Source organism: Diabrotica virgifera, chromosome 6 (assembly GCF_917563875.1).
Source record: "Diabrotica virgifera virgifera chromosome 6, PGI_DIABVI_V3a".
In the NCBI taxonomy this organism is placed as follows: Eukaryota; Metazoa; Arthropoda; class Insecta; order Coleoptera; family Chrysomelidae; genus Diabrotica; species Diabrotica virgifera.
In genome coordinates this window covers 148,864,241-148,884,259 of record NC_065448.1, presented here as the reverse complement: position 1 = coordinate 148,884,259, position 20,019 = coordinate 148,864,241, and the positions used below count along the sequence as shown (strand labels likewise).

At 34.2% G+C, this 20,019-nt stretch overlaps 1 protein-coding gene across 12 annotated transcripts in view; it reads right to left on the bottom strand.

Annotated features, from left to right (window-relative positions):
- The window catches only part of LOC114329180 (steroid hormone receptor ERR1), a 325,624-nt gene that overhangs the window by 51,343 nt on the left and 254,262 nt on the right, over nucleotides 1–20,019 (bottom strand). For all 12 annotated transcript variants that reach the window (XM_050654125.1, XM_050654121.1, XM_050654122.1 and 9 more), the window contains 2 exons: nucleotides 3,648–3,764; nucleotides 2,104–2,230 (listed from right to left, as the gene is read on the bottom strand). In XM_050654125.1, coding sequence (XP_050510082.1) covers nucleotides 2,104–2,230; nucleotides 3,648–3,764 — 244 coding nt within the window. The remainder of the gene's footprint in view (nucleotides 1–2,103; nucleotides 2,231–3,647; nucleotides 3,765–20,019) is intronic.

Below are 20,019 nucleotides of genomic sequence, written 5' to 3'. Positions count from 1 at the left end.
ACCGAGTTCCAATGTGTTTTTTCGCTTGTATTAAAAAGAATACAGGGCCAACAAAATAATTTTGATACAATTTTGCAGCCAGTTAACCATTCATATTTTTCATAAAAACCCACATGAAAATGTCTGGTAAATTTCTTTGCCGATTTTTCCACTTTTGTCTTCAAATTAATGGGCTCCTTTGACCTACCAGACTTCATAATGTCCACTTTCTCTTGATAACTTCGACTTGAAAATTCTTTTTTTAATAAACTACACACAATACAAATGCAAACACAGTTTTCTATATTGTTCATAAATCCACAGGACGGTCCACTCGCTCCTTCCATTGCAGAAACGGATAAACGACAGCACAAAATTTACAATTTAAAAAACGTCGCCTCGTAACCCTACGAATTTCGACTGTAGACTGTAAGTAAATGCTGGAAAATTCGCGCGAACTCGATATGACTTTTGGGTGCGGTCATTAACCCCTGACCACCTCTGGCCAACATTTGGATGGATCAACTGCGCTGATTTTGAAAAGAGCTTCCGTACAGGTACGGACTCTTGGTATAGGATGAGTTAAATTGTGTGTATATTATTATTTGAGTTCGTTTATGGGATAAATTTTTAATATTTTCGATCCTATTACCAATTTAATAGATTAATAAAGATAAAGGCAGTTTTTGTTTATATTTGATAATAAGTTATGAGATGATTTATTAATAGATTAATGGTCGATTCATATTTATCCGTTCGGGCACGTAGCGTTTCGTTTCCGAAAAATATTGTTTTTATGGTTTTAAATATGAACAATTCATACTATACGGAGCGTATAGTATCAGACAACTCTTTGTAAAATCAGGTTTTTATATTTTTCGGAAACGAAACGCTACGTGCCCGAACGAATAATATGATTCTTCCTTAATACTTAGATTAGGGAAAATTCGAAGTATAGGGAAGCGGTGCTTCTCCCGCTTCCATGGACCGCACGCCTCTATGTAAGTGTAAGTGTTCGTATTGTGTGATGCATATGTATTCTGTATGATCAGCAGAATCTGCTGATGGGTTTGCTACACATTTTTTTTTCATTGAGTAGGATGATGGCTGCTTCTTTGATTTTTCTGATTTCATTTTTCTATATTGAGGAGGATGACGGCAGCTTATTTGGTTAATGATGTATCTTTCCATTGTATTCTGTATTCATTGCATATGTATTAACAATAGATCAGGCTAGTTATAGGCCGCTCAATGCATTAAGGTGTAACGCCAATATCAAGTACAGTGGTCTAGCTATCTTTGTCTGTCGTGCGAGTGTGAGCGTATCTACCAAGAGGTGGGAGTAATGGAACAACACAGACACAGCGGCAGCGGCCATCATATGCTAGAAACAGAAAGCTAAGCGCCGGTAGAGAGAGATAGATAGACCACCGACAAATCTATCTATCACATATCTATCAAATTTGTCTGTGACCTGCCAAAACAGGGATTTTGACAAATCACAGATATGCTAACGTGACTGAGACAACGAGCACAGAGTACAATGGAAAGATGCATCAATAATCATGAAGGATACAGACATTGAAAAAGAGAAATATCAAAAAAGCTGCCCTCATCCTACTCACTGAAGAAAATTGTGTAGTAAACACGTTTGAAATTAAAAAAAGCTCTTCTCGTTGCAGAACCATCTACTCTGTTCCCTTCAATAGCGACCTATTGAACTGATGTTTGGATTCAAGTGTAAAAGGATGTTAAATTGCTTTATATATTAAAGAAAATTAGTTGGTTGGTTCTTCACACAGAGAGATATGTACTATATCTTCTATTTATTACCCGAGTATATGAATAAAAACCTTTCAAATAACAAATTGTTTAAAAATGATGAAAAGGTTGCCAATGCGAGTCCATTATACCACTGGATAAGGAAATGAGTCTATACTCGCAATCTTATAGTTTGTATGTTTATTAGTTGTTACAATCAAGGGGCCCCTTGATTGTAACAACTAATAAACATACAAACTATAAGATTGCGAGTATAGACTCATTTCCTTATCCAGTGGAACAAATTGTTTCTTGATGCAATGAACAATAGCATGCAAATCAATTAGAATGGAATATGCTTACCTTGTATCGTCCTTTTAAAAAATGCTTTGCACGCTTCACAAGAAGCTACTCCATAATGGAATCCCGAAGCTACGTCTCCACAAACAAGACATAATCTTCGAGGAGAATCTTCTTCTTTAATTTCTCCCTACAAATACAAATTTTTAAAAACTTACTTTCCTCCTTTCCACACAAGCAGAAATGTATGCTATAGAGATGTACCTGCAAGGAACCAATCACGAGGAACTGCAGGGACAGATCTATAAAAATTATATCGGATAGCCAGGCGGTATTAAAGGCTCTGGAATCAAATCGTATTGACTCAAAGTTAGTTTGGAACTGTCTCTCTTTGTTTGGAAAAAAAAGTAATTTAGATCGGAAAAAGTAACAAAGTAAGTTTACTCTGGGTGCCTGAACATACTGGTGTGAAGGGAACGAAAAAGCGTCTTACTTGCCAGGAGAGAGGCAAAATAAACATACATAGGCCCAGAACCTTTCGTTAGTATAGCAACGAATGGAACGGATGAAACGTAACCACTCATACAAACACGAGGGTTTTAAACATTAAACAGGACTAAACAAGGTGATGGCTACCGTTTTCTGGGATTCACAAGGTGTGATCTATATCGACAACTCCGAGAAGGGTAAAATGGTCACAGGGCACTAATACGCCAAATTCTTGGGCCGATTCGATGCATCATTGCAGAAAAAATAGCCAATTTGGCGAAGAAAAAAAGGGGTCCTCCATCATGATAAGGCATCGGCTCATACCTCCACCGTCACCGCGGTCAAATTGGCCTACGAACTGCTGCCTCATCCACCGTATTCTCCAGATTTGGCCACGTGCGACTCCTTGTTGTTTCTAAGCTTTAAAAAGTCGTTCGCCGGGCAGACATTGGAGCCGAATGAGGAGGTCATTACTACCACGGAGTCCTACTCTTTTCGGCCAGATTTAATAGGAAAACCAGTGAACTGATCCACCACGGCAAACGGATGTAAAAAGTTAGTCAGAGCAGCTACAATTTCTTTAGAAATGAATGGCTTGTAAATAAATAAATAAAATTGGGAATGATTAAAAAACATCAAGTAAGGATTTGCTTGACCATAATTGCGGTCTATATTAAATTTACAATCAAGATGCAGTAGAAATAAACAAACCAAGACACGTTAAATTGTTAAATGCTACTAGGAGCACTCACGAATCATAATTTACAATGTATAAACTTTGGAAATCATGATTTGGGATTTATAATGTATATACATTGTAAATTATGATTCGGTAGTGCTCCTAGTAGCATTTAACGTGTCTTGGTTTGTTTATTTCTACTGCATCTTGATTGTAAATTTAGTATAGATCCAATTGCATACGTTAATTTAAAAAACCCAATATTTATATAACGTATAAAATGAAGGCTACACTGAAAATTTGCATTATTTTAGTCTTTGAGTGTATTAAACGTTTTACATATACAATATTCTTATAGTGAATAATGCATGACTTAGTCTAGACTGTCGTTTTAACTATTCAAAATCAAAAAGAACAAAACTCGTCTCGAATAACTCACTTCCATGTGTCCTATCCCTGAGTCTGTATGAGGTTGAGTCGTTGAAGAACAATACTGCCGTTCAGGACTAGTCGGAGATCTGATATTTCGGTCATAACTTTTTTCGTGAAAGTCGACCTAAAAAAAAAGAATTAAATCAACATAATGCGGCAAATATCCTTCATAAATGTTTAAAAGTATTGGATAAAAAAAATTATACGACATACTAAAACAATGCGGAAGGCGCTAGTAACAACTATGCACTAGGCTGTTCAATAAGTTTTGCAGTTCGATATAAAAATCACAATTTTGTATTGAAATACACTTTATTATTTAATATAGACTCCCTGAACATCAATGTACTTGTTCCAACGAGATTTCAATTTATAAATTCCATCCCTGAAGTGAGAATCTGGAAGGGCTGCAAAATACGCTTCCATAGCTGTTATGGCCCCATTTGAGGGAAGTCGCAACGGGTCAAATCTGCAGAATTCGGTGGATGGTCCAACAATTCGAACTTTAATTCATGGATTTTAGCCACTGTTAAAATGCTCATATGACATGGTGCATTGTCCTAATGAAAAATTATTTTTTTCTTCTGTAATCCGGGTCTTTTTTCTCGATTTTTTTCCTTCAGCTGGTCTAAACGGTTACAATAATATCCAGAATTTATTGTTTTACTAGTTTGCAAGTAATCCACAAACAAAATCTCTTGCATTCCAAAAAACTGATGCTAACACCTTCTTGGCCGATTTCTGGACATGAACTCGTTTCGGAGCCGAAGGGCCAGGTTCACACCACTCTTTAGCCTCTTGTTTTCACTAAGGATCATGGTGATATACCTAAGTCCATCCATAGTGATGAATCGACGAACAAAATTGTTGCTCAGAAAGTCGCATTAAAATGTGTTTTTGTTCCAGTCTTAGTGACTGCGGCACCCTTTGTGAACAAAGCTTTCTGAAATACTTGAGTTAAAATATTGCTTACACTGCCCAATGAAATGCCTAGGGCTTTTACTATATCTCTTTCAGTCACTTGACAATTTTCCAATAGTAAATCCTGTATTTTTTCTATGATTTTTGGTGTTGTTTCTGTTTTTGGAGGTCCTTGATGTGGATCGTCTTCAAGACTTGTGCGGCCACGTTTAAATTTAGCAACCCATCTTTCTCCTGTACTAATTGAAGCCGAAGAGTCCTTATAGACGTCCAAAAATCGTTCATATCTTTCCTTTGCTTTTAAACCCAAAATAAAAATTCAATCATTGCACTATTAGTCCTGTCGCCAGTGGGGGTACAACGGCCTCCTTAATTCAGATGGACTTACCCAAGTTTTTTTTTTTATGTATTTTGACCCGTAGAACACGAATTTTTTGGGTAACAGTCGATCCGGATGTCGATAAGATTGTTATAAACAAAGAACTTGAGGAATCACATAACAGCGATTTTTCGCAAAACAAAACACTTTTTTGTATTTTTTGGGTCATTCTAAGCAAAAAATGTTTTTACAAGTTTTTTCGTAAGATGCATAGTTTTCGACATAAACGCGGTTGAACTTTCAAAAAATGAAAAAATTGCAATTTTTGAACCGCTATTTGAAAATAGCAATTCTGCTTACCGCATTTGCAAGTTCAAGTCAAATTCTATCGGTTTTGATTACTTCCATTGCTAAAAATTAATTTTTTTTATTGTTAAACAAAGCTATAAACACATAGTGATTGAATGATGTTTTCAATGCATTTCTCAATAGAAATCGAACGAGTAGACGCGCATACAGACAATTTCTACGTAGATTACGTACATTCAAACGCATGCATTGGGCACGGGAAACACTATGTGTTAATGGCTTTGTTTAACAAATAAAAACTTAATTCTTAGCAATGCAAATAATTAAAACTGATAGAATGTGACTTGAACTTTCAAATGCGGTTAGCAGAATTGCTATTTTATTTTTTAATCAATAGTTATTCGGGTTCAAAAATTGCACTTTTTCGATTTTTTGAAAGTTCAACCGCGTTTATGTCGAAAACTATGCATCATACGAAAAAACTTGTAAAAACATTTTTTGCTTAGAATGACCCAAAAGATACAAAAAAGTGTTTTGCTTTGCGAAAAATCGCTGCTACGTGATTCCTCAAGTTCTTTGTTTATAACAATCTTATCGACATCCGGATCGACTTTCGTTTTTTAAATGGGACACCCTGTATATTTTTACATTTCTGGATTCTCCTCAATATCTTCTTTCTTAAAATATGAGGTTTTATAATATTATACAGGGTATTTTAAGAGATATTTACGTTTTTTTATTAATTTCGTATTTCGTAGGTATATTCACACCCTGTAGAATTGTAATAGTTTGACATTAAAAACTCTGCTTACGTTCAAGTGATTTTTAATATCGTCTACTATTGTTAAGAATCATTAGTATAGCTAATTTTGAAATTTTAGTATATAGGGTTGGTCGAAACTCGGAATGAATATTTTCTGAGTTTTCTTAAATGGAACACCCTGTATTTTAGTATTGTAATGAAATGATATTTCATGGTACTTTTTTATTTTATAAGTATTCCCTATACCTAACTGCTTTAATTTATGAGTTATTGGTGATTCAAGCTAAACATTAATTGCAACAAAAAATACGTAAAATTGTATTAGGTTGGCCGTGAAAATATTTAATCACAAATAATTTTTCAGAAATAAATACATATTAATCCAGACTGATCCTTAAAATTACCAATAATGGTTTAGCTATCAAAATACCTATGTAGTTGATTGTTGGTGCGATTAACAATTAAGCACAAAGTAAAGCAGTTAGGTATAGGGAATGCTTAAGAAATAAAAAAGTACCATAAAATATCATTGCATTACAATACTAAAATACAGGGTGTTCTATTTAAGAAAACTCAGAAAATACTCATTCCGAGTTTCGACCAACCCTGTATACTAAAATTAAAAATTTAGCAATACTAATGATTCTTAACAATAGTAGACTATATTAAAAATCATTTGAACGTAAGTAGAGTTTTAGATGTCAAACTACTACAATTCTACAAGGTGTGAATGTTGCTACGAAATTAATAAAATAAACGTAATTATCTTTTAAAATACCCTGTATAACATTACAAAACCTCATATTTTAAGAAAGAAGACATTGAAGAGAATCCAAAAATGTAAAAATATACAGGGTGTCCCATTTAAAAAAACGAAGTTATAAGCAACTTCCGGTATAAAATATTTTCATTAAACAGATGACTCTTCAAAATCCCTTAATACAAATTTTCATGATTCTGTTGCCTTTAGTTTTCGAGATATTTCTAATAGGCCCTTTATTTGCCTCACCCTGTATATTTGTATACTTGATTGTTTCCATTGTAAAAAAATATTGTGACACGTCGATACTAAATGGCTTGTAAACAAAAAATGAATTGGGAGTTTGAAATGAAACTTACACACGTTACTATGAACAGTATACCAACATAACAAAATAAAATTAGGCTAGTAATATATGCCTTCAGCCTGGCGTTAAGCAAATCGACAGCAGAGAACCGCACGCATTCCGATACCTGCGCAGCCCCACTCATTTCCACTTCTACTCCGAGGCATCCAAGTATAGTCCGGTCAACTTACACATCTGAGGTTACAAAAATTACCATCAAGCTGAAAATTGGCAGGATTGGCAATAAAATCTAAAATCTAAAAAGTCCTCATAAATCCGACCTGAGCTAAAAAATTTACACGGGGTCAAATGTCACCAAATATAGTTTTTAGCGATTTTCAGCGAAACGGTAAGTTTTATCATAAAATTAGTTCTAACCAAAAATGTAGATTAGATAATTATCTATAAAAAATGTCTTATTACTTTTTTTCCTAAGAGCCACTGTTTTTGAGATACAACGATTCAAAAAGTTGTAATCGTCATAATATGCGCACACGTTTTCACACCACCTTTGACGTAGTGTACTTAGCGCGTTTTTTAACGTGGTTTCCCCAGTAGGCCTATTCCACGGATCTGTTATGATTCTCCTTAATTTGAAGCTATTGAATAATTGATATTGGCAAGGGTTAAAAATGATAAAAGTTATAAAAAGGTATAAATTAAAAAAAAAGGGAAATTTATCCAACTGGTTGATAATTTTCTAATACTTTTGCTACCTCTTCTCCTTGTTCTTCTTGTTCTCCTTGTTCTTCTTCTTCTTCTTCACCTTCTAGTTCTTCTTCTTCTTGTTCATCCTGGGTGCAAGTAAATTGCCCCAATAATGACACATCGCATGGCACCTCGATAGAATCAAATGAACCTTCAATTGTTGGTGATTCAACATTGGAGCACGACCGGTTTTGACAATTAGTGCATGCTACCGAACAAAATAGTCCAACTTTTTTGCAACCACATTTAGCGCTACATCTCTTTTTACAGTTGCAAAAAATTGTGTTCAGGAGTTTTTCCGGCGCAGATGGGAGTAAAGTTTGAATAGGCTCTAATGAACTGTCGACTAATTTCCATCCCCAGTCTTTTGGATCTAGCTGATAACCAAGCCACACTTGAACTTGGTAATATACCCGAAAAAGATGTTGATGAGCAGCCGCTGATGTTGATGAGCAGCCGCTGAAGTTGAAGGAAGACAAGATAATTGCACTTAGTTTTTTTAGGCGAGAAACTTATCTAAGCACTTAGTTTTTTTAGGCGCTCCATACATAGAGAGAAGAAAGCTAATTCCGTTAGAAACAACTTTTTGTGGAGTTGAATTAGTTTTTTTTAAAACTTCAGCACATTCAAGTAATAACACGTATTTTCACTCCGGAGTAGTACTCAAGACTAATTACCTAATACCTCGAGGGTTTCATCTATGAAAGAATTTCGCCACCCAGGAAGATAACGGTGTAATTTGCATAATAGTAAACAAACTAAATTTGCATAAAGTTTATTGTATATTGAAATGTTTATTAGTACTTAGCAATAAACATTTTGCCTAGAAAGTTGGCTTTCATTATTATGTTCAAACCCTTCTGAGAAAAGAATATGTAGGGTGATTAGATTAGCCGACGTACCCATAGAACGTGTTTATTCCGACAAAACCCATCTTTACAAATTGAATAAGACGCATTATTAAGAAGAATGATTATAAGTTAATACTTTGTCATATCAATTTACTATTTTTGTTGGGAATAAGCCGTAAAATTGAAATAATAATTCTTATTATTTTCGCGTTACATTCACTTTGTAAAGATTTTTTTGTTGGCACTGTAAATATAATACAGCTTATACAGTGCTAGTCAAAAGTCCGTACCTCCCCCTCGTATCTTTTGAACCGTTATAGCTATAATAGTGAAATTTGGAGGGAGGAAATAAACGGACGTAAGCTTCTTAACTAGTCATGACAGGTGACGTAACAGTGACAGATGACTTTACAGCGCCAAGGTATTGAAAATACCTATTCAGTCATACTAATATTGTTTGAGTTTAAGGCCGGCCATTGGTAATGTTATAAGTATAGCCGATCCCATCACCTTTATAAAGTACACCACTCATAATCTAGAGCATATATGTATACCGAAAAATGCTTAACCTACTAACAATATATGTCGCTAGTTCCAGCCATATTTTTGTTATCCTACCTGTTGTGTATTGTTTATAAAAAAATGTGAAAGTTTTGCTTTTTTCTCAATAAATATAAGAGCGTTTATATCTAAATTACTTAAGTATTTAAATGAATTTCATGATAAAATTCCGTTTAGCACTACAGTAGAAGTAATGGAAGGATATAACGTTAAAAAAATGTGAATTAATAAAGTACTTTTTGCGTGGTGTACTTTTAAAATAACTTTCTGAAATTAATAGAAATTGGCATGTGAAACGTAAATATTCGACATATAATACGAATACAGTATAGGAATCTGTAAGAATCTAAGCTCTGTTAATGTAGCCATTATGTATAAGATGGCGCTACGAAAAATATTATATACATGTGCAAAATTCAGGAGCGGTATGGCCCGTTTGAAACTTTCCTTTGGAAATTTCGGTACTGTATAGAGAGTAATACCGTTTTGAGGGATGCGGGTGGTTCATTATTGCGTACTTGGAATAATATCAGGGCCCCGTAACCGGGCGTGCAACGCGTGCGGTGCACGCGTGCGTAACCCCAATGGGGCGCCAAACCGAAGGATTGGTAAATAAGAAATATTTATTTTAAATGAGATAATCATTTTTATATACAATTTTATTTATTTCATGAACAGCTAGAGAAATCTCAAAAATCAAATATTGTGTTATTACTGAAAAAATGATTATTATTCCCGTCCTGAAATGTTGAACGTACTCCGTCTAAAATATATTACATTTTATTGTCCCTTCCTAATTTTTTTCTTTGAAGTATGTAGATAGATTGAATTACGCTTGCCATATGAAAATCAAACATCAAATCACACTCCTTGACGACTAGAAACATAAATTAGTACCCATAACGCAACTTAGCAGTTTTATTCCTATAAAGTGAATCTTTTACTCTAATGATAATTACCCTTAAGTAAACACATACTCTATGAATTATGATTATGTATTTAACTTGGGTATTACCTTTTCCCGTAAAATTAATAATGTATTAATAATAATTAAAATTAATAATTAATAAAATTAATATGAAACCATATGGTTGCTAGTTATGCAGACACCCTATATAAAATTTGTTTGAAAACTTTGATATAACAAAATATTATTGTTTATTTACTTGAATGTATATTTTTAATTTAATACACAGGGTGCTTCATTCATGTTGCAAAAAAATTTAAGGGGAAAGACGCAAAATGTCGCCTCTCAAAATTTTCCTGTGTTTTAAATGTGTTCATTTTTTTCGAATACTGAGAAAACTAATAAGTATTTTTAAAAAAATTAAACGCAGAATGAAAGAAAACGTTATTGCCGAGGGCCGACAGTCCCTTAGAATAAATAAAAAGTTTCTTTTGAATTAAATATTTGCAATTCACTAAATTTTCTCTGTTTTCACTAAGTTTTCAGGAGAAGTTTTTTCAGGAGAAGAATAGGAGAAGTTTTAATTGTAGAACAGTTTAAAAATTTGGAACGTCAGATTACGAAAACGCTCCATGTATTTTTTCGAACAGAACTTCCAATTGATTTGTTACTGTTTCATTAAACTCTCATGCAAAAATCATATTGCTATTTATCAAAAATATAATTCCTGCCATTTGACATGTTCTTCGTGTTAAACTTATTAAAATGCCCAGTTGGTGATAATACCAGTCTGATTTTTGCATAAGAGTTTAATGAAATCGTAACAAATCAGTTGGAAGTTCTGTCAGACAAAATACATGGAACGTTTTCGTAGTCTGATGTTCCAAATTTTTAACCTGTTCCACAATTAAAGCTTCGCCTGTTTCAGTGTTCCCGTACATCAAAGTTTGTCCGACTAGACACAGTTAAGTTAAAAATTTTCAGCTTGTTATTAATCAACTTCTTTTTTGTACGCGAGATCCAAGCCTATAATTCAAATTTAACTTATAAATAAGTGATTTTTACTCAGGTCAGCCGTTATGATGAAACATTTTATTTTAGGGAATATAGTATGGTATAGTTAGACCCATACCCAGACATCCAAAGTGAAAGTTATCCTCCAACACCAAATGGTTCTATATGGTCCACATAATGTTCAGAAAAAAGTCACACCATTTTGAGCGTCGGGTTTGGGGGGGAGAGGGGGGAGAAATCGGTAAATTCGTAGATTTTTACGTTTTTCGTCAATATTTCTAAAACTATGCGATTTAGCAGGAACAACCTTCTATACAAAATTGTTCTACATTAAATTTGAAACAAAAAAGGTCCTATGCATAACCCTTCTAAAATGAACGGTTCCAAAGTTACGGAGGTAGTATGTTATAATTGGTCCAAAAAAGGCCTAACCCAGACATCCGAAGTAAAAGTTTTCCTGCAACACCAAATTGTTCTATATGGTCCACATATGAGTGATCGCGTCTAACCTTAATTTATATCGTTTTTTTTTAGTTGTTATATGCATGTTTATCCGATTTTTTTGCCGGTACGGCGAGCTCTATTTCAAAAATCTTCTAGTTTCCTCCAAATAATATTTTTTCTAGATTTTTTGTGATATTCTAAATAAAATAAGTTTCTTGACATTTTTCTCCAAAGTTAATGGTTTTAAAGTTATAAGCGATTTAAATCCGAAAAATGCCAAAACGCATTTTTGGATTTTAAATCGCTTATAACTTTAAAACTGTTAACTTTTGAGAAAAATGTCAAGAAACTTATTTTATTTAAAATGTCCCAAAAAATCTAGAAAAAATATTTTTTGGAGGAAAACTGGAGATTTTTGAAATAGAGCGCGCCGCACCGACAAAAAAATCGGATGGACATGTATATTTAACAATTAAAACACGACGGTTTAAATTAGGGTTAGACACAATCACTCTTTAGAATCTTCAAGCTGAATGTTTAAACTTCAATTTAAGAATCTGGCAACCTCAAAAGTTCTAATTTAAATATGAGTTTTTAGGCCTCGTAAATGAGCATTTTCGCACTTTTCAGATTTTAAATCGCCTATAACTCGAAAACTATCAATTTTTGAAAAAAATTACAAGATACCTTTCTTGTTTAGAATGACCCACTAAACTTAAAAATATATGTTCCGGGGCAAAAAAACGTGATCTTTTCTATTTGTTTATAAAAATTGTTTAAACAGTTTCTGCCCAAAAATTCCGCCCGGCACCCTTCAGATTTGTTTAGAGGGGACATGTTTGAATAGGAATCCACAAAGAAACCGAATCAGAAATTTTCCCAGACGGGAGCGGTCTCACCACATGGACTAAAATAGATTTCTCCAATACTTTTGGTTTAGATTTTACCACGAGATACGAGCACAGTATTTATCCAAGTAAAATTTTCAGCGAGACCCCGTCCTTAAACCGCCTACTAAAAAATTAAAAGTTCGCACCTGATATATAAAACGATTTCGAGTCATCTTAGCGAGGCCGCACCTGCATACTCTCTGTACTTAACTAAACTATCGACTTACTAAAAATTCTGCCGTTTGCGGCCTCGCTTAGATATCTATTGCGTTATTTCTCCGATAGAGGCAGCATCTCTCGGGAAAGAATCTTTTCTCTCTGTTGCGCCGGCATTTGGGGACCTCTCTTTCATACAACGGCCGGCCTTAAGCTAATTTTGATGAATAAATGAAATGAATATAAAATTGTAGTTTCGCATTTAATTTAAAAAATTCAAAATTCCGCCTATGATTACTTGTCAAAAAGGTTGACGTTGACGTAAAAACTACCAGAGAATTGAAAAACGTCATCTTTTTGACAAAAAAAAAACCATAGGCGTACATTTGAATTTTTATTAATTAAATGCGAAACTACAATATTATATTTATTTAATTTTTTCACCAAAATCAAAATCAACTTAAACAAAAAAAAATTAGTATAACTGAATAGGTATTTTGAATACCTTTCAAATGAGGTATTACTTGCCATAAAGTCCCATTTAAAATTATCGGTCACAGTGGCTCTGTAACGTCATCTGTCACTATTACGCCACCTGTCATACCTAATTAAGAAGCTTACCTCCGTTTATTTCCTCCCTCCAAATTTCACTATTATAGGTGTAACCAATCAAAAGATACGAGGGGGGTACGGACTTTTGACTAGCACTGTACATTGCATTCCTCGGTAGACCGCAAGCTGTATAGCAGAAACATTCTAATATTTATAATATCTTATATTATTATGTGTAATATAAGTTGACCGATAGAATATTATGTTTTCCACCTACCTCTATCGAAAGTATACTTTTCCGGACCTGATTGTAGGGAGCAAAGTTGTACTTTTCCTCCCTAGGGAGGAAAATATTTTTCCTCCCTAGGGAGGAAAAGTAAAAGTGACGTCATGTTATTTCATTCATGAAATATAACTTATTGACGCCCTGTACAATATCTATTTTCTATTACGTAATCTATACATTTTACCGTTTATTTAAAAACACTCTGTATTTTGCAGAATGGTAAAAAACAGTAAATTGTTATTCTGATTTAACAATGTTTACATTAATAATTTGACTTATATATGACAGTTGACAGTTATATTGTACCTACTTGTTAGTTTTAGTTCTAATAAATTTTGTTGGTTAGTTACATAAATAAATTAAGTTAAAATGAAAAAATGACTTGTTATTTGAGGAAGGTGGAAAAACCATATGTATAACATGGGAGTAAAGTGCCTTTTCCTCCCTTGAATGATTACTGCCCTCCGCTACGCGTCGGGCAGTAAACTTCATTCTCGGGAGGAAAAGTAGCACTTTCCTGCCTTGTTATACAAATAGCTATTACTTGTATTACAGCTTCAGTGATATAGTATGACGATTAGAACTCTTTCAACTCTTTGAATCGTTGTATCTCAAAAACGGTGGCTCTTACGAAAAAAAGTATTAAGATATATTTTTATAGATAATTATCTAATCTACATTTTTTGTTAAAACTAATTTTATGATAAAACTTACCGTTTCGCTGAAAATCGCTAAAAACCATATTTGGTGACCTTTGACCCCGCGTAAATTTTTTAGCTCGGGTCGGATTTATGAGGACATTTTAGATTTTATTTATGATGCTATTTTGAACAATCCTGCCAATTTTCAGCTTGATGGTAATTATTGTAACATCACTCCTATTTTTGAGTCTAACTAGACCGGTCTAGTAGGGCAACCGAGAGTGTATTTAAAGGAGAGAACCGAAGGAGAATAATCAGCCTTGCGGCGATCAATCTCTAGACTCCCTGGCTAACCAGTGTAGTGAAGAGGTAGGCCAATCTGAGTGGTGGAACTCTGTAGTGAGGAGATGCGCCGCTCGTAATGGCAGCTATGTACACCGTTGCTCCCGCTTGGCGGCGCTAGTGTAGTTGGGGGGTCAACGTTTTGACAATTCGTGAAGTTTGTATATGGTGTTTTTGTTTACGATTTAATAAATAATAAATTATGGCAGAAAAATACGGATCTTGGACTGTTTGTACGTTGAAAAACGAATTGAGAAGGAATGCGAGAGTTACTGGAAAAAAGGAAGCCCTTTAACAGCCTCCACTGTTTATATAGCCATTTCTATTTCCTAACTGCCCTGTCCCAGTTTCTTAGTCTCTTGTTGCCACAAGATCAAATTTATATTTTTTGGCTTCGTTTACTAGATGCTTCAGTTTTATTTCCTTGGATGATCCTCTTATATTCCACGTCGCTATTTAAACTAGTTCTTATTTATTGCCATTATCTCTTTTATTATTTTTCGATTCTCGTTTCCGTTTTCTTTGCCGGGTCATCTTTGTTGGGTCTCCTAATACTGAATTCAATTCTAGTATTTTGCAATGTCTTCCTCTATTCTTTCCAGCTGCTCCTTTTCTTTCTTCCATTTCCATAATTCATTGTTTATTGTTAGTCTTTGGTACCCTGTTTTTGTGCTATTTCTTTTGATTTTCTCTTGCTTAGCAATTCTTTTTATTTTGGCCATTAATTCCCTTTCCGTCCTTCGTCAGATCATCATTTATGTAGGTATATTCTTTCTCTCAGTTGTTTGAGTTTCATCTTATTTTGCATTACTTTGGTCTTTTCTGTCTTGCTATCCATCTCTACCAAATATATTTTGTCTCCCAGCTTTCTTGCTTCATTAACGTTTACTTTTACTCGCATTTTCTTTTCTATGAATTTTTCTACCTCATTCCCTAGCAAGAGTGGCTCATCGGTGTCAATCTGCAGTCCTTGAATCACAATATATTTCCTGCTTCCCTCTCTTTCTAATTTTTGTATTCTTTCGTTGGGGATCTTTAATTCATTTCGTAATTGATTAATATCTTGAAGCGCCTTTTCATTAATAAGTTTCAATCCTTCCATTTTCTTTCGATATCCTTATTGAAGTGTAAGCTACATTAATCATCTTCTTAATATCTGTATATCGGAAGCATACTGTCCTAAGTCCAATTTATTGATTTTACAGGAAAACGAATTAAAGGTTTTCGGTGAATATTTAGAATTATTACAGATATAAATAAATAATGAATAACCAGTTTTATCTAAGCAATTAATAGTACAGGTAGAGTATTATAATCCATCAATTTCAAATTTTTGCAATATTCTAATTTTACAAAAAAAATGGACTTAAGACAGTATGCTTCAAAGTTGTATTTTTTTTCCCAAAAATATTTTTATCTTAAGTCACCTGTCCTTATTAACAATAAGTAAAACGAAGGTAGATATACTACTTTCAATTTATTAAGATTAAACAAAGTTAAAACAGCAAGTAAAATAATGATAGGGGAGCAAAGTATGCTAAATGTGAAGTCACTCGAGCGTTACAGGGATCTATTGGGTTGCGATTATTAGGTCCTTAAACCAAAAAAAGTTAAGTAAAGTTTCCCATTTAGTGGGGACTTTCCATTTTTAATTTAATTTTTCCTTTCCAACAATCGTTTTTTTAGATTATAGCGCCATCAATCCATAATTCGAAAAAATGTCTCAAATAAAAGTTACTTATTTTTACGTAAGGAATTCAAATCTGCAATAAAAATGGGGGCTCCCATTTAAGATTTTAAAGTAACCCCTCACCCCACCTCCGTGGGGGCCGTGTTTGGTGCCATTCGATAGATTTTTTAAAAATATATAATAAGTGTATTTTTCAGTTTTTCGATCTGATGTTCATTTCGCGAAATATCGCGGGATTCGTAGGGGAAAGTCGGATAAAATGGACCCCCTGGGTAAAATGGTCCTCTAACATATTTCTCATAATTTTCATAAAACCATCGTTTATCTTTCTTTATTATATTCAGTACTACTAGCGCCACCTATGTACGAAGCTGTGAAGATGTGCGAAGCATATTAAGCTAGTTTTAATATAACCTATAAAAACACACGTGATATTGTTAATTTCGTGGTCGCAAAAATTGTGTTTTTAGGCGTTTTAATTAAAGTAAGTAGAATTTTTTTAATGGAGTTTAAAAAGGTATCCTTTTTGTTTATATCAGATATGTTACAATTTCTCTAATTATCAGAAGTCACTCATGTAAATTAGTTTTTATATTTGATCAGATTTTGAGGTAAAATGGTCCCTCCATGTTGAGGCAAAATGACCCCGGGGACCATTTTACCCTTGCTTAGCCTACCAAATAAAGCTTTGAGCTATACAGAAATATTTTTTATAACAATCAAATGTAGTTATATTATCTTTACAGAAATAATGGTTAGAACTTATGTTCGGAAGACGACAAGACAACTAATAGGATTCAAATTCAATGAAACTTGCCTTGGAAAATATTTCTAATGGTATGCCTTTTAAAAAAGCTGCTAGGCTTTATATTCTGCCTTTAAGTACTTTAAAAAGAAGGGCCAAAAATCAAAATGTATTGGTAAGTGAACTAAAAGTAGACTAGTTTATTTATAAAGGAGATTTCAGAAAATTATCGTTACTTTCTTTTAGGCAACAGGTTATTCGAAAATACTTCAGGTCGATTCACTATAACATTGCCCGAAAAATGGGGACTTCCTTAAAGGAGTATCTTTTAGATATGGAAGACCGACTATTTGGTATGACGAAGAAAAACTTTGTGAAAATTTGTGAAATGGCGTACTCCCTTGCGGAGAGGAATGGTATTAAACACAGGTTCTCTAAAAACAAAAAGTCAGCTGGAACGGCTTGGTTTAGAGATTTCCAGAGATTTCTTTTAGAACTCCTGAGGCTACCTCAGCTGCCAGGGCGAGAGGCTTTAATAAAGAGGCAGTCGCTAAGTTTTTTCTCTTTTAGATGAAATACAAAATAAAAATAACTTTAACCCTATGAGGATATATTTTATAATATGGATGAGTGTGGCATCCAAACGGTTCCTAACAAGTTACCCAAAATTTTAGCACATAAAGGACGGAAACAGGTTGGTTTCCTAACAAGCGCTGAAAGATTACAAAATGTCACCGTTGTTCTCTGTGTAAATGCTGCAGGTCAATTCATCCCTCCAGCAATAATATTCCCACGCAAACGAAGGAATGAATTATTATTTCTAGGTGCCCCACTTGGAACACTTTCTCTTTACAACGAATCTGGATACATGAAATCTGACACCTTTATTCTGTTCTTAAAGCATTTTCAACAGCATACACAGTGCTCAGTTGAAAATAGGGTTCTATTATTGCTTGATGGTCATTCAAGCCACAAATCTGTCGAAGCTATAGAATACTGCAGAGAAAATGGCATTATGATGCTGTCGTTTCCTCCACATTGCACGTACGAGATTCAGCCATTGGATGTAGCAGTATTTTCACCTCTAATGACGTATTTTAATGAGGAAATTATTTTATGGCTTAAAGCAAACCCTGGAAAGGTCATAACTCTGTATAACATAGCTTGTTTGGTCAATCGTACCGACGAGCTGCCACACTTAACAACGGACTCAGTAGATTCGAGAAAAGAGACATTTACCCTTTTAATCCGAACATATTCCCAGATTGGAAATTTAAACCATCGTATACGACTGATCGACCTCTAGTGGAAAATGAAACCGTTGATCCCATCGACGAACAAAGAACTCCTTCTCCACAAAGGAATACTTCTTCTCTTGTAAGGGTTTTATCTATAAAAAAAAAAGAAAAATTCGTAATATATCTTCATCAGACGATTCAGAGGAGTGGGAAGCTAGTGGAAAATCTTCAGATGATGTCAGCCTTTTTGGAAACAGTCCGGAGGAATTATCGGACAATGAATCTTTAGTCACTGCAGCTTCAAATCCAGAAGTTGTTGCTTCAAATCATAAAATTGACGTTACAAGCTCCGTAGTTGGTAATTCAATCCCAATTTCCGAAGTTAGCACTTCAAAACAAAATGAAATTCCATCATTGCTGGATGATACTTTTGTAACTCCATATGATATATCTCTACTACCTCAGGCACCTCCTCAGACAAGGAGTTCAAGGCCTTCGCAAGGATCGACTGTTTTCACCTCCACACCAAATTATTTTTTGATGAAAGCAAAACAAAAAACACCCAAGCCAACTTCACAATCAACTAGAAAAGCTGTAAGCAAAAAAGTGTTTGGAAAAAACAAAGAAAATAAGAGATTTGATGGTGATGAAGATGACGTTGCCTGTATATTTTGCTCGGAAGTATTCAGTAAATCGCAGGCGAAGGAGGTTTGGATCAAGTGCAGTTTGTGCAATAAATGGTGTCATTTATTGTGTGCGGGTGTAACTGGAAAGCAGAAATTGTATATTTGCGATTTTTATAGATAAAAATGTAGAAATTACGTTTCCTTTACAAAAGAACTATAGGGGCCATTTTACCTCATGGATGGGTTCATTTTACCCTAACCATGGTGTAAAATGGTCCCTTTAGGGCTCTTTAAAAATAATGTTATTTTACTTTTAACTCTATACTTAAATAAAAAATTTTCAAAGAAATATGTTCTGTTATTACGCAACTTCTTGTCTAATTAAACTGTGCTTAAATATTTCGTTTTTTGTTATGTGTAGCCTAAAAAGAAGTTAGAGGGACCATTTTGCCTCACTTTCCCCTATTTAAAATATTAAATTTACCGCCCACCCCTCTCCTTGGGAAGTCGTGTTTGGTATAATTCGATAGATTTTTGAAAAATATTGAGCACATATTTTTTAGTTTTTCGATCTGTCATTCATTTCGTGAAATATTTGCATTTTTCTTGTGAAATTTTGGGACTCAACCATTTTCTTACGCCCCGCTCAAATCGTCAGATTTTTGAAATATACACTGTTTTGCATGTACTTAACTTACCTTATCTTAATCTGACGATTTCTAGTTTTTCTAAGGATATTTTTTTTTCGTCCCCCCCTTAACGAACTCCCCTGCATTAAGAGCCAATATATGGTAGAGGTACATTTTCAGGGTACAAGGTTTCTCCCCATGTAATAATCTGACGCGCTCGAGTAACTGCAAAAATCCCCGCTTGGGCTCCCCTACCATAAACATGAACTAAAAATTTTAAAGTACGTAGTAGCTTAAATAAATTTTATGGATTAGCATCTCCCTCTAGATAATCGTTCTGATTTAGAGCATGTGGTAAGCTTCGATAGTGTTCGTGAAACTCCGATGGTACAAAAGGCAATAAATCCATGAGGTCATTATTTTGCTGTTGAAATAGGCACTAGCCTTTTATTTATTTGGTCCAGATCCATCGGTAAGGTAAGTTCAGTTCTTGTGTTTCTTCTCAAATCTACTTCCTTGTAATTCGTTGCTTGAAATAATGTTTTGTAGTACAGTATTCCTAACTGGTCTTTTCTATACATACTGCAGGTGAACTACTTTAGACAATAGGAACGGCTGTTTATTACGATTCATTTTTCGAGCAACCAAAGGTGCAGCATTTGAAGAACCCTTTGCAACGGT